The sequence below is a fragment of the Boleophthalmus pectinirostris genome, unplaced genomic scaffold (assembly GCF_026225935.1).
Source record: "Boleophthalmus pectinirostris isolate CB_2022bp ecotype Guang Dong unplaced genomic scaffold, ASM2622593v1 HiC_scaffold_21, whole genome shotgun sequence".
Taxonomy (NCBI): domain Eukaryota; kingdom Metazoa; phylum Chordata; class Actinopteri; order Gobiiformes; family Gobiidae; genus Boleophthalmus; species Boleophthalmus pectinirostris.
In genome coordinates this window covers 13,420,863-13,434,482 of record NW_026571175.1, presented here as the reverse complement: position 1 = coordinate 13,434,482, position 13,620 = coordinate 13,420,863, and the positions used below count along the sequence as shown (strand labels likewise).

At 40.8% G+C, this 13,620-nt stretch overlaps 1 protein-coding gene and 1 pseudogene across 1 annotated transcript in view; one reads left to right on the top strand and one right to left on the bottom strand.

Moving 5' to 3' along the window:
• Positions 1–3,797: 3,797 nt before the first annotated feature.
• col22a1 (collagen, type XXII, alpha 1) overlaps positions 3,798–13,620 on the bottom strand; it is a 48,596-nt gene continuing 38,773 nt past the window's right edge. The window contains exons 39-64 of the mRNA XM_020932635.2: positions 12,820–12,864; positions 12,468–12,545; positions 12,349–12,384; positions 12,217–12,270; positions 11,978–12,022; positions 11,616–11,645; positions 11,415–11,528; positions 11,097–11,150; positions 10,374–10,427; positions 10,220–10,273; positions 10,027–10,080; positions 9,807–9,860; positions 9,652–9,705; positions 9,509–9,562; positions 9,384–9,428; positions 7,916–7,969; positions 7,413–7,466; positions 7,212–7,265; positions 5,997–6,068; positions 5,607–5,642; positions 5,480–5,524; positions 5,196–5,375; positions 5,055–5,121; positions 4,781–4,963; positions 4,461–4,538; positions 3,798–4,150 (exon numbers count right to left, since the gene is read on the bottom strand). Of these exons, the coding sequence (XP_020788294.1) occupies positions 3,957–4,150; positions 4,461–4,538; positions 4,781–4,963; positions 5,055–5,121; positions 5,196–5,375; positions 5,480–5,524; positions 5,607–5,642; positions 5,997–6,068; positions 7,212–7,265; positions 7,413–7,466; positions 7,916–7,969; positions 9,384–9,428; positions 9,509–9,562; positions 9,652–9,705; positions 9,807–9,860; positions 10,027–10,080; positions 10,220–10,273; positions 10,374–10,427; positions 11,097–11,150; positions 11,415–11,528; positions 11,616–11,645; positions 11,978–12,022; positions 12,217–12,270; positions 12,349–12,384; positions 12,468–12,545; positions 12,820–12,864 (1,842 nt within the window). The 3' untranslated portion in view covers positions 3,798–3,956. The remainder of the gene's footprint in view (positions 4,151–4,460; positions 4,539–4,780; positions 4,964–5,054; positions 5,122–5,195; positions 5,376–5,479; positions 5,525–5,606; positions 5,643–5,996; positions 6,069–7,211; positions 7,266–7,412; positions 7,467–7,915; positions 7,970–9,383; positions 9,429–9,508; positions 9,563–9,651; positions 9,706–9,806; positions 9,861–10,026; positions 10,081–10,219; positions 10,274–10,373; positions 10,428–11,096; positions 11,151–11,414; positions 11,529–11,615; positions 11,646–11,977; positions 12,023–12,216; positions 12,271–12,348; positions 12,385–12,467; positions 12,546–12,819; positions 12,865–13,620) is intronic.
• Positions 13,320–13,437, top strand: LOC129410175 (5S ribosomal RNA; annotated as a pseudogene).

Genomic DNA, 13,620 nt, shown 5'->3' with positions numbered 1-13,620 from the left:
ACTTGTTCAAACTATGCAACAAAGTGTTTACAGAAAAGGACAGTTTCATGATCAATAAAAACAGCCAGTTCAGTTTTAAAAAGCTGTGAAAGTGACTTGTGGTGCTATTTGTCATAAAATGATCGTATTATTTGTATCCTTAAAGACATTTCACTGTTGCCTGGATACAAAGCAGCAGTGTCAACATGATCCAGTAGCACAGATACATTGGCAGATCAGAGGTGACCTTTACCAAGCAGCTGGAAGGAGCAGCAGCAGCCCACAGAGCACAGCTTTGATTCAACAGAACCTTCCAGCTCTTTGTCAACTGCCCAAGGCTCAATCTCTTAAAATAATTTGAGTGATAACATGATTTTACAAAGGCTGTAGCCGATTTGTTCCTTTGGAAACGTGGGTGGTTTTGGCAATTTTCTGACAATATCCACCATATGCAATATTACAGAAGCAACAGACAAAAAAATTTGATCTATGTTATAATGTTGTTTCCTCATCACAAACAGACCTGGAGTAGTGTTTTGTTTCACTGTTTAGCACACGCACCCTGCATATTTAGGCTGAGTTCTTCTGTCAAACTGAAAACACCTTGTGATGTCATGTGGTAATAAAGGAAGTGCTCCACTGTGTTTTTGAACTCCATACACTTTCAGTAGAATCATTGGGACAGTTTCAGCCCTGGAATGGTCTATCTCTAATGAACTAAAGATAAAAGAAAGGTTTTAATATCGCTTTAAGGTGGAACAGAGCATTTTCAGCTTTACATGTACTCAGACTAAAAATGCAGGATTACTCAAACGAGTAATGAAACAAAACACAAATGTAAGGTAAGATAAGGTAACAATGTTCTAACATAACTTAAAGTTCACAAGAATCCATTTTGTATAATATAGGACCTTTAGAGTTAAAACCAAATATAATCTATAATAATAATATTTGGTCTAATGTAATATAATTTGTGGTACTTTTGAATATTGCGTGTAACCATTGGCTAAATAGATTTTTATTACTGCAAAAAGGAATATACCTATCATAAAAATCGACAGATTTTACTGATGTTACTGAAATCCCATGGTGTCACCAGTACACATACTCCAGATATATTTTCAAATAAATTTTTATGAAAATTATAAATATCACATCGCACTCAAGAACCTATTATAAAATTAATCTGTCCCAATCTTTATTATACATTTTACAGTACATGTGTCTTTTCAATACTTACATTTTTACTATGATCATACAATAGCACCAATTTGATTCAGGAACACTGAAAAGAAAACCTGTTGTTAAAAAACTTTAATGGGGGCATTCATGAATAATTTATCAGTATAACTTACCAAACATTCAAACAACCACAATATATATATTGCAAATAATAAACGTAATATGACAAGACTGAAACTGAGTACTGTGCAATTAAAGGGGTTTGGAAGTGTTGTCTTATGGTAAGTATTTATAAGAAACTAAATGGTTAAAATGAATACATAGTAAGTAGTAGAGTCAACATGAATGGAATTATGACAAACTAGAAATGTTGCAAGGCTTCCAGGCTTAAAATAGCAAAAGCATAACCTAACCTAACCCATGCTAATAGTGCCAACAAGCTAACAAAATCAAATAAATTAGCCTAAAAACAACAAATTGACAACTAGTGGGTGGAAATGAATTCAGCTTCCTATAATTAAATACTTTGTAACTTTGAAAATATCAAGTTTTGCGTCCATTATTGAACTTTTTAGTGGGAATCTGACCCAGTGGTGGGAATCTAGTGGCCTATTCATAGACCCTAACCCTCTTTACATCATCTACAGTAGCCCTAGAGGGTCATAACATAGTATAGAGATACTGAAATATCTCTATACTATGCTACATCATTTGGTGATACAGTATTGTTATCGTGAGCTGCTGCATCGATATATCGCCATGAGTATTTTTGGGTAGCTTTATTTTACATGACAATTTTGTTGCTTATTTAGTGGAATGACATTTGATTATACGACACACTTGACATATTCAGTTTTAATGATTAAAATAGATGTCTTTCATATTAACTTTGCACAACTAGAAGTTTAACAAAGAGATTTGGCTACTAAAATGTAAGAGCAACATGTCACAGATTATCATGTGCAATATCAATTATCTCATGTATCACCATATCGTGATAATATTGAGTCATTAGCCATGTGTCATGTATCGTGATTCCCAGCCCCAGTCATGACTTTTTCTTTGTCTGAAAACTTAGAAAACAGAACCTGAATCAAAAAAAAAATCTACTCAGAATTTTAGTGAGTGGAGCTTTATTAATTATCCTTCCATAATAAAACTAGACCGTGTTTTGACGATTAGCCTTAAAATGGAGGTCATCCGGAGGTGTCGTGACAAGCCCGCATAACATCTCAATTACTCCCGTGGTGCGAACTGGCAATTTCCACTTAAAAACCATTTCTTGAAAAATCGCTGCTCTGCTTTCCTCCAGCAAGTATCGACGTGTTTCTTTATATTTTTGAAAGGAAGACGAATGTGAATGCTTTTCTGGAGACCATTTAAAAGGTGCTAGCGGCGCGCAGATCAGACCGGGACTGTTTTAATTGGCCTATGAGGAGCAAAAGGCAAATGCGTCTCTCAAATACAACGGATTGGTCATCACTATGCAGGACAGCGGCTTTCCAATAGTGGGTTCCAGGGGACATATAAGAAAGGCAAAGTGTTTTCAGAGCAGGGCTGAAGCATTGCGGGCCCTTAACACGCCTCTTGGTGCACAATGGGAGCCACACAGTGAAAGAGAGACTGTGGAGTTGCTTTTGTGAAAGGGGTGAAGCCAGCCTGCAATTAACCCACCTTCTCTGAGCTGCTCACTGCTGCCCAAGTCTATGCACAGTTCACAGGCCCAGCAGTCACACTTCATTAAACCAAGTGCAATTCAGGCTGATGTCTCCTCTTCTAGATGTATGTTGTCAGACCAGACACTCTAAGAGGTATAAAATTACCCATTATGAATCTCCTTTAAAGGTGCACCTGTTTGTCTCCATGGAGATGTTATTACTTTGCTTTGTAATACTATGTATTACATAGTATTGCATTAAATGTATATCTCTTCCATAGATTCAATTACAGATGTTTCCATTTGTCAAAAAAAAAAAAAAAACTCCACAGATTTGACCTTCAAGTTAATCTGACTGATGGAGTTACTTTTCTTTTTATCGATGAAAAAGTAGTGAACAGGGTTACCTCTGCACTGATCGGACCTGCACCTTGGTGGCTTCGCCTGCTTGTATTCATGGAAATACACAAATACATTCTAGGGAAAGCATTAACATCACCATGGAAACAAGCAGGTGTTGGATCCTCCACCAACACCAAGTTATGCAGCAGACCTATTTCTATATATGATATGAAGTTAAAAATTGTTGGGCCTTTATGAAGCACCAATTTGTGGTTTTCTCGTAAAAATCCTTCTGATTAGAACAGGTGTTTTCTGGTAATGTGGGCATTTTTGTTCCCCCAAAGTCAATAGGAGTCCTCCAGCACAGAATCACAATTCAAAAGGACAATCGGCTGTAAATCAGCCCTGAGGCTGGTAATGGGTGTAAAATGAAGACAAAATGAGAAAAAGACCGCGGGCTGATATATTCCTGGAAGACAAGCTTTTGAATAATTGCTGATGAAATGATAGATTAACAGACTCCAACCTTCAAGGAATAGCTTCAGCTGTTATCTCCCTATATATTATACAGGAAGCATGCAAGGAAGGAAAACAGTTAGCTGCCCTCTCAACCCCAATTTCAAAAATGCCCCATGAATCCAAAGCTTTGTTCCTTTATCAAACAATATAAAAGAATCCGCCAGCAGCACAGTCGCCTCAGCCTCCACAATGAGGTCATCCCAAAAAGAGAAAGTTCTGGACTGATATGGAGCCAGTTCATAAATATAGCTGGACATCAGGCTGTGAGTCCATCAGTCTAAGTTCCTTTGACATTCTTGGTGTGGGGTCTCTGTGCCAGACTGGCATAGTAAGCGCACTGTGAGGGGTCACACTGACCCGGGGGCCCAGGGGGGCCCGGCTGCCCATGTGGCCCAGGGTTTCCTGGCTCTCCCTGTGCTCCAGCTTGTCCTGGGCTTCCGTCTTTACCATAACCAGGTAAACCAGCAGGACCTGGAAGAGGGAGACAGAGGTTAGTGGAATCATTGCATTTGTATAAGAATACTAAACCTTATTATAAATAATAATAATAATAATAATAATAAATGTGTCTCACATGAATCATCTTTGAAGTCAAACAAACTTGTGAAGTGTGTGTGAAATGGGCTATAAAGAATACTCTTAGCATATTCATCACCACATAAGGGTGCAAAATATTTAACACAAGTCAAATGTGTCCATTTAAATTTTCAGAACAAGGCAATGTGAAAAAAGTAGAATTCTCTTCTAGGCTCTTAGCATAAAATGTGTGAACAGTGCTTACCTATGGGACCAACAGGTCCAGGTTCTCCTCTCTCACCAACACCAGCCTCTCCCTTCTCTCCTCGTGATCCTTTTTCACCTACAAACACAGGATTTCATCTATAACTATTCTACAGTTTTAGGGAAACCCAGGCCACCCTGACAAACTCAGATGCCAACACATCATAGTATATAGGTCCTATTATGGTTACCAATTTCATATGATGCTTCTACAAGACAGTATCTTGTCCATCCCAGTACAAAAAAGTTAAGAATCTTTGGTTATTGGTCTAACTCATAATATAGGAAAGAAATCAGAATGAGATCCAAACTTTGTCCCACCTGGAGGGCCCATGGGTCCTCTAGGTCCTTCTCCTCCACTCTGCCCAGGCATTCCAGGCTCTCCAGGAGGGCCTGGCCTTCCTGTACTACCGTCTTTACCAGGAGGCCCTGGAGGTCCAGGCCGCCCTGCAGTGGTCTTCACATGAGCAGGCTGCATCTGAGCCATGAGGTAGGCCAGTTTGGCTAAAGAGAAGAGACAGCTGTTAGAACATCTGGCACCTTCACCCAAAAGAAGGAATCAAGACAAGTTCAATAATTCAAAGGACGTTGATACCATCAAGTTGTTTGGCCAGCTCCTCCTGGATGAGCCGTCTCATTTGCTCCAGTGACACTGACTCTCCCTGGGAACACACATGCTGTAACCATGGCACCCACACTTACATTTACCTGTTGGAGAATGTGAAGGAGCACTTACTCTTGGTCCAGGTTGACCTGGGTTTCCAGAGGGTCCCTGAGGTCCCGGTGGTCCCATTTCACCCTGTGGTCCGGTCATTCCCATCATGCCTGTGTGTCCCTTCCGGCCTGGGGGGCCAGGGTTTCCTGGGATTCCTGGATCTCCTGAGTGTCCTTTGTCTCCCTTTGTGCCTGGGTCACCCTGAAAAAAACAACAAAACGACAACATAGGTGGAGTGGATTAACCTAAATCAGTAGTGTTGGTTTGTACTTGAGTTAAGTTGAACAACCTCTGGTGTGACCCACCTTATCCCCCTTTATTCCTCGATCTCCAACTCGGCCTGGCATTCCCTGAGGAACAGGAGCAGATAGAATGAGCATTAATCAGTGAAAGCAAGGTGATAATTCACTTCATTAGAGATAAAGATAGTACCTGTTTACCCTCTGGACCGACAGGACCAGGAGGCCCCTGCAATTACACACAGTGATCAGTAATTCTGAAATGACACTATAATCAGTAGCCCATGTCAGTAGGGCTTATAGTCACTTCATCAGCTTTAATGTATATTTACATTAGGTAAAACTGAGTCCATATCACTTGCAGAACTTCAGTGGCATGGACATGTGTCTTAGAACAAGGCAAAAGTGTAAATCTCTTTCAGTCTGCATCAGATGATGTACTGTACACACAACCCTGATGTGCACACACCTGGATCGTGTGGCAGCTCTTTTTAAATGGGGGTGACCCAAGGTGAAAGACAAATGTAGCTGTAGCAGTGAGTTGAAACAATGGTTTGGTTAAAAACATAAAGTTAGCACTTACCGCAGGGCCTTTGGGCCCACTAAAGCCGGGTAATCCGGGGCTGCCTGGCTCTCCCTTGTTACCCATCAGCCCCTGCAGAGAGCACACACATCACATGCTGCACACGTGGACTACTGTACTTGTACTATGAAAGCCCACTCATTACGGAGGATTCAGGAAGATTAACATTTAGCAGGATTTCTTTTGGACAGGCTGCACTGGCCTGGAAAACACATCACATAAATGAATCTGCTGCTGGGACACCACTAATCAAATAGATTAGAATTCATATTTACAGTGTTGTTTAAGAACAAGATGCTGGAGGAATTATGAAATGCTTGTGTTAATTGCAAAGTATTATTATACTTTTTCATGCTCTAAACACAAGTGAAGAGTGATAGGCTGAAGGACCACATGACTCTCCCCTGCTCCTCCCCCTGCTCTGCTACAGCACCTCTAGGTGCTGTACATAGGATTATATTATAGATTCTTTCAAATTATGTTCTGTCATTGTGATTCAGGCTGGAGCCATTCATTGCACCATGAGACACTTCACAGGAACTGTTTGTTCAGCACATTCATCAAGTGTGAAGAGACTCAACACTGCAGCATGAGATGTGCAGGGAGAAGAGGGTTCAAAACCCATATTTTACTATAATTTACAGTCTATAATGTACAGTGCATTGTACATTTGAGTCTACATTAGTACACCAAAACAAACCCAACTCCATGCACTAACTACAGCTTCACAGGGTGTTTACCTTATTATTACACCTTATTATTACTAGCATGTTACCTACATGTTAATAATAATATCCACCAAGGATACATAATACCCACCAAGGATACACGTTATGATTATTAGAGCTTAGTTTGCTGTGTGTAAAGTGTAATTGTGATTCTTAATGAGTTAATATTATGTGTAATACACCTAAAGTGTTGGTGGGTTGGCTGAACAGTTCAGTAAACCTGTAGTGGTTCCCCCTCCTACAGTGCTCTGTAGCACTCCCTTCCTTTTAAACCTGCTCTGGGGAGAGCCACAGAGAGGAAGACTATTTCTGCACTTCTCAATATTGAACTGACAGCTCATCTCTTCTTCAATCTCTCTGCATCCTCCTGCCCACAGCTACACCCACTATAGAGTCAAACTGCACTCGGAAATAGAAATCTTCCCATGGATTGCCTCGTCCTTTCAGTATATGCTGTACTTAATGTTCCTAAAACTACATTACTCACAGGCGTTCCAGGGAGGCCGGCTTTCCCTGATGGTCCTGGTTCTCCGGGTTTGCCCTGAGGAAATAAAGCAGGAAAAGTGTGAGTGGAGTTGTCGCCACAAAGGGGTGTTTGAAGGACAGCGAGAGGAATGACACCAGTGCTGCTGACTCCAAATCTATGTCACAAAGATGCTGAATGTGCTCAGTGAGAGGACCCACTCACCGACTCTCCTCGTGGTCCCATCATGCCCTCAAGTCCAGGAGGCCCCTTAGGACCCTGCAACAAACATCACAGCTTTCAGGCTTGTCAGATGCAACCTTGTCCAAGGTTCTCTAGTTTGTATTTGAATGTTGATGTGGGTGGGAAAAGGTTTCAGAATTTGTTGAAAAAATACATTCTGACAGAGTTGTTTAAGGACAACCAGTGAAAACCATTATGTTAGTAGTCAAAGAGAAAAAGACAAGAGCAGTAGCACAAAGCAGTCTGCAATAACTACTGCCTGACTGCTCTGGATTCTTATTACCTGTGTCCTTAGTCAAGACAGCAACCTGTAGTCAGTGTTACTGTGTGACTATGTCTCTGTCACTCGATCTCACAACACTCATATGTACTCATAACAAGTCTGAAGAATTTGCCTACCGCCACCAAGCTAAGCATTAACAAATAACAGTCTAATCGAGACTAATATAAAACTCCAAGGGAAGTCACTTCTCTGATAGATGTACCTCTTTGCCAGGTTTGCCTTCACGGCCCGGTGCCCCAGGCTTTCCATCTTCACCCTGGAAAAGACACATTTTGTTTAGGATTGTAAGAACCAAGCTCTTTCAACTTTACTCAATATTGCATAACACACTGATGAAGATCTAAAATATGGAGATAAAACAGTTATTTAAAAAGTAATTTGGATGTAATAGACCAAACAAAAGATTGTATGTGACGACAAAAAGTCCACCAGTATTGCTCTGATAAAATTGGTGGTATTTTAATATATTTGCCTCAGTTTTCGATTAGCTGTGTCGTAATAACTGCCTATAATTTCCCTTGTGAGTGGCGTTTATTGACACAAATGAGCCTTAGTGTGGAGTGGGTGTCATGGCACAGCGTGGAGAGAGTTCTCAGTGTGCTTTAATGGGAGGTCTGCTGTCAGAGGAGGCTGCAGGGCTGTGTGGCTGTTCCTTCTATAATGATTCTATTGTGGCCACAGTGACACAAGCCTCTCTTCTGCAGAGCACACTGTTCCAATGGCTCTGGTAGAAAGGTATGAAAAAGCAATAGTGCGATGTGCCAAAATGTGCTTTTTAGCTAAGCTTCTGTAGAGAATCTGTGAATGAAACATAACACAACTCCGGATATGTTTTTGATGAAGAAACTGCATTATAACAAAGATTAGTTTAAAGCTCACAAGAGAACATTTTGTGCAATATAGGAGCTTTAATAGCATGACTAGCATAACGTGTGTATAAACATACAGAAAATAAAATGGTACTGAATTACTTTATAAGTAGCCCTACATATTGTCATGCACCCACATTCCATTTCTTATGTTGTTGTTGTTGTCGCCCACGCTTAACCAACCTAATTTTTCGAGTTTGATACATGCGCATTGGATATCAGAATAGGTAATCATATTGTGAACAACTATGCATATACAGATATCAGCCGTGCCAGCTAATTCACTTAAATGTTTTGTTAGGAGTCTCGTGCACCTCTCCAGACAGCAGCTCCAGACACCAGTGCTGTCTCAGTTGCTCTTCCTGTTTATTGTTCTACTTGTCACAGTCAAGAAACCTGCTCACAAATACTCCACTGATGAATGGGACAGTCTCTCCTCCTCTTGCGTCGCATTTTCTGACATTTTGACACAATGAAAAATCTTTGTAGCACTTTCAAGGTAAAATCATATGGCCACAACTCTGCACTACCCATTCTTGATTTTAGTACAAATGCTGTAGCTTTTATTTCATTAAAGGAACCGTATGTAAGAGTTTGATTTTAAATAATGTAAACGTGACCTAAGTGTGTCCCAAGATAAGAAGTAGACATGTTCAAAACTGCACATGGATAGCTGCAGTTCAAGTTTTTTTAATTTATACCAAACTGACTACGCAACACTGTCGAATCAAACAAGTATCATCAGTTAAGAAAATTAATTTGGAGAAAGAAGTAAGTAGAAAGTTTATTACAGACTCTGACCTTTTGCCCTGGAAGTCCAGGTTCCCCTCTATGACCTTTGAATCCCTGCAAAGTGGATGAACAACAGTAAGTGACTCATTAGCACAAGATTCTTCCATGTCTTCCATATTAGAAGTACTGCTTACGGGAAGTCCCCTGAGCCCCGATGGTCCGGGTGGTCCAGGCTCGCCTTGTTTGCCCTACAGTTATACCAGAATAAGAATTTTGGATAGTTTTTATATGTGTCATATTTATTACTTCATTTATATATTCAATCAAATTTACTTACCGGCTCTCCCTGTTCACCAGGCCGTCCATCTTTTCCTATTTTTCCTGGCTCACCCTATAGAATGCAGTAGTTTTCATTTGTTTGTATTCATCACACACCTCTCATTGTTCAGAGCACACACTAAAAAATATTGTATCTTCATGATTGCCTCTCACCATTAATCCCGGAAGGCCTGGTGGTCCCTGGATTCCTTTGAGACCCTCTTTGCCCTGGTACAAAACAAACAGACAAACGGGTCACCATCACAGAGGAGCAGAAATGATTAATGGCCACTATTACCAGAAGGCCGGCTGACCTACATGTAGCACGGGGAAGCTCTGTACAGTAATGACACATAGGTAATATGTTTTCTGAGTATACCACATGCTGACTGACCTTTTCTCCAGGGGGCCCTGGGGGACCAGGAGGGCCAGGCTGTCCATCGTTACCCTGCAAAGGACAGGCACAGTGTCAGGGGAGAGCCATAAAAATAGAAAGGTGGAGCACTGAGAGGCTAACTCCAAATAAATGGGTGCAGTTTAGCAGCCTTTAAGAGCGGCCTTAGTGAATTACAAACATGTGCACTTACAGCGGCTCCCATTATTCCAGGTGGGCCGGGGTGACCAGGGGGACCTGGGTGACCCTGGGAATGCAAAGAGCAGATAATAAAGTTTATTTTTCAAACAAGACTTTACCATTGAAACTAAAATAAATGGAAAACACTGAAAAGGCCTATACACTACCTTGTCTCCTTTGTCTCCTGGAGCACCAGCAGGGCCTCGGTCTCCTTTGATTCCCTATGGTGAGGCAAAAGAATACATGTTGTTTTTACTGTTGTGTCAGTGAGTGAGTTGAAAATGCTCAAAAACATAACAAGGACCTGTATTTATTCTCAGCTTGACTCAAACTACTTTTTCAGAGTTTCTGCAGATGCAGACCTTGCGTCCCCTGCTGGTGTTTTGTATATAGATATTTCATACCAAATAAGACTTTGAAGTTTTTGTCTGAACACATACATTAGTTTAAAGCCACCAGTTAAACTCATTAGATTAGCCAATACAGCCATGTTGCGTTCTCACATACAGTATCATCACTAGATGCTCTCTACATTACTGCTGTCTGATAGTGTGCAAGCTTTAGTGTGACAGAAGACCAGAGAGCTCAGGTAAGCCTGAACAAAGGACAGGTGAAGGGAGGGGTGAAGGGAGGGGAGGGAGGAATGATTCTAACTGGTCTGTGCATGGTTTGAGCTATTTGAGAACCCAAAACTTTGAGGATGTATATTGTTTATCAGTTGAACAAGTGTACCTAATAAAGTCTTCAAAGTCTGAAGTGTTTTCTGTGTAACCTTGGTCAAAGTTTCATTAAAAACATCCTGTTTCCTGAAGCAAGCAATAATAAAGATAAAAGCTCCTAATGAGCATTTGTCCATAAGATCCATTAAAGTGCTGTGTGTGTTAACGTGCCTTTGTGCCATCAGCTCCAGGAGGTCCCTGAGGTCCGGCTGGTCCGGGTGGGCCCTGTAATGATAAGACAGCACATCAGTCTGTGTGCAGCAGACAGGGGGAGCTGTGAGACGGTCCTAATGGTTGAGTGGTGCCCTCAGAGGAGGACGAGCTAATGATGCACAGCTTCACTGCTCTGCACCGCAGTGATGGATGAATTAAGAGCACAGCGCCTCATGGCTTATTTAAAAGAGAGATCAGAGAAGACATTTCTATATCAGGGAAACATTCTGTCTTATTACTAAATCTATAATAGGCATTCATATAATTTTGTCTGACCTGGAAGCCATCTTGTCCACTTTTGCCTGGGGGCCCTGTATGTCCTTTGTCTCCAGGGAGTCCAGGCATACCAGGAGGACCAGGGGGGCCTGCAGGGCAATCGGAGCATATGTCCTATAGAGAAAACAAATATGGGATTTTAGTGGTCAAATCAAAAATAAAAATGATGTAATAATAATGTCTATGTTAAGGGCATCCTACCTTGAGATCAGGCAGGTCAGCAACTTTACCCTGTGTAAAAAGACATTACAGAAAATATTTGCCATAAATCATGTCAATCTCTGCAAACTTCATCAGTATTATAACATCACGCTGTAACTAATGCAATAAAAAGTAAAAAATAGTCTTACAACCTGGTTTGTATGGTGGATACCTTTAACAGTATAATCCACATACAGCAGGTGTTAAACATATGGTGTGATGTTACACCAGAATCAGCTCATTAACACATAACTACACATCCCGACCTGTGAACTCCAGCATTTGGACTGGATGATGATATATATAGATATATAGGTTGCTACATATAGTTTTAACACAGCACAGATTTAAAGTACACTTACAGGCTCTCCAGGGGATCCCTTCTCTCCCGGCCTTCCAGGTAAACCCTGCCATTCAAATTAACATTATCATTATTGTATTTCATTTTCATTACATCACAGAATACTCAGAATACTATAGCCTTTATATATAATATACAACTGAAGGGTGGTTAACCTTTTAATACTCCAAAAGAAACCATATTTTTATTTTTTGCTTTTCTTATTGGCTATGATTTTATTTATTTATTTATTTCACTTACATTATGTCCAGCTGGGCCTTGGGGACCTGCGACTCCTGGTGGTCCTCTCAGTCCCTTGAAAAACAACAATGACAACAAAAACAAATGAAAGGTGTTCTCCTGATTAATTATTTTAGATTTTTAAATAATTACCGCAGGCCCCGGGTCTCCGTTCTTTCCAGGAGGTCCCTGTAAATGGAAATGGAAATCACTGTATTGTAAATTCTTCAAACCTTTAAGCATATGAACATTATGTTGTACTCTGTCCATACCGGTGGTCCAATCTTGCCTTCTCCAGACTGGCCTCTTTCTCCCTGTGGTCCGGGGTCTCCCCTTGGGCCTGGTGATCCCTGGGAAATTGTCAACATTTAGGATTAAAGATTCATAAGATGTGATTTTAGTACAATTTTCATCTGGGAGAAAATCCTTTTTAAAATGTGATAGCAAAGAGCAATCCGACCATAATCTTAAAACATGCCATAGAATCCCATCCCATGCCCCACAGACTAAAGAAAAAGTTAAACATTTTTGTTTGTTTCCTTTCCTTTCATTTCCTGCCTTATATAACATTTCCGAGTTCATAGAAAATATGCCTAATATAAAAGCACATCAAAATATCCTTACCTTCAGTCCTGGAGGTCCCTGAATTCCTTGAGGCCCTGGTTCTCCCTGTAACAGAGACAGCAGAAACCAATCAATCAGAGTACAGTGTGCCAAACTATAGATTATTTGTTGTCTTAAGTTGTATATGTGAGTAAACCTACTTGTCAATGCCTGATCTTCTCTGATGGGATGCTGAGAATACCTGGTGACACAGTGGGGCAGCAGTGGCTCTAGTGCCAACTGTTGTCGTATGTCTTATGCAAGACACTCTGCCTATTCTTCCCTAGTATGTATATGTTGCCTAGTATCAATGTGTTGTGTGAGTGAGCAGTGGTGGAAGAAGTACTCAATTTTACAGATTTTGAGATCTTATAAAACATCACATGCAGTGATTTTGTTCTGAAAATAACCCCTCAGCCTTTTCTGTAGGTCTCAGACAAATGAAAAAACTAAATAAATAAATAAAACTTTTCACTCCTGTGGTGTAGTGAAGTAAAAATAAAACGTACGCATTAAATTTATTTAGTGGCCATACCAGCTTGTCAAAGTCTGATCTCGTCAGATCTCAGAAGCTAAGCAAGGCCGGGCCTGGTTAGTACTTGGATGGGAGACTGTTGGGAAAATCAGGTGCCACAGTGAGGCACCAGTGTTAAACTGTCATTGTGTCCTTAGGCAAGACACTTCACCCTTATTGCCTAGCATGTGAGTGTTGGTGATGTTCGGAGGGGCTGATGGTGCATATTGGCACCCTCGCTTCTTACGACCACTAAGTGTGGAGTGAATGAATAATGCTCTGTAAAGCGTCTTTGAGTGTCCAGAAAA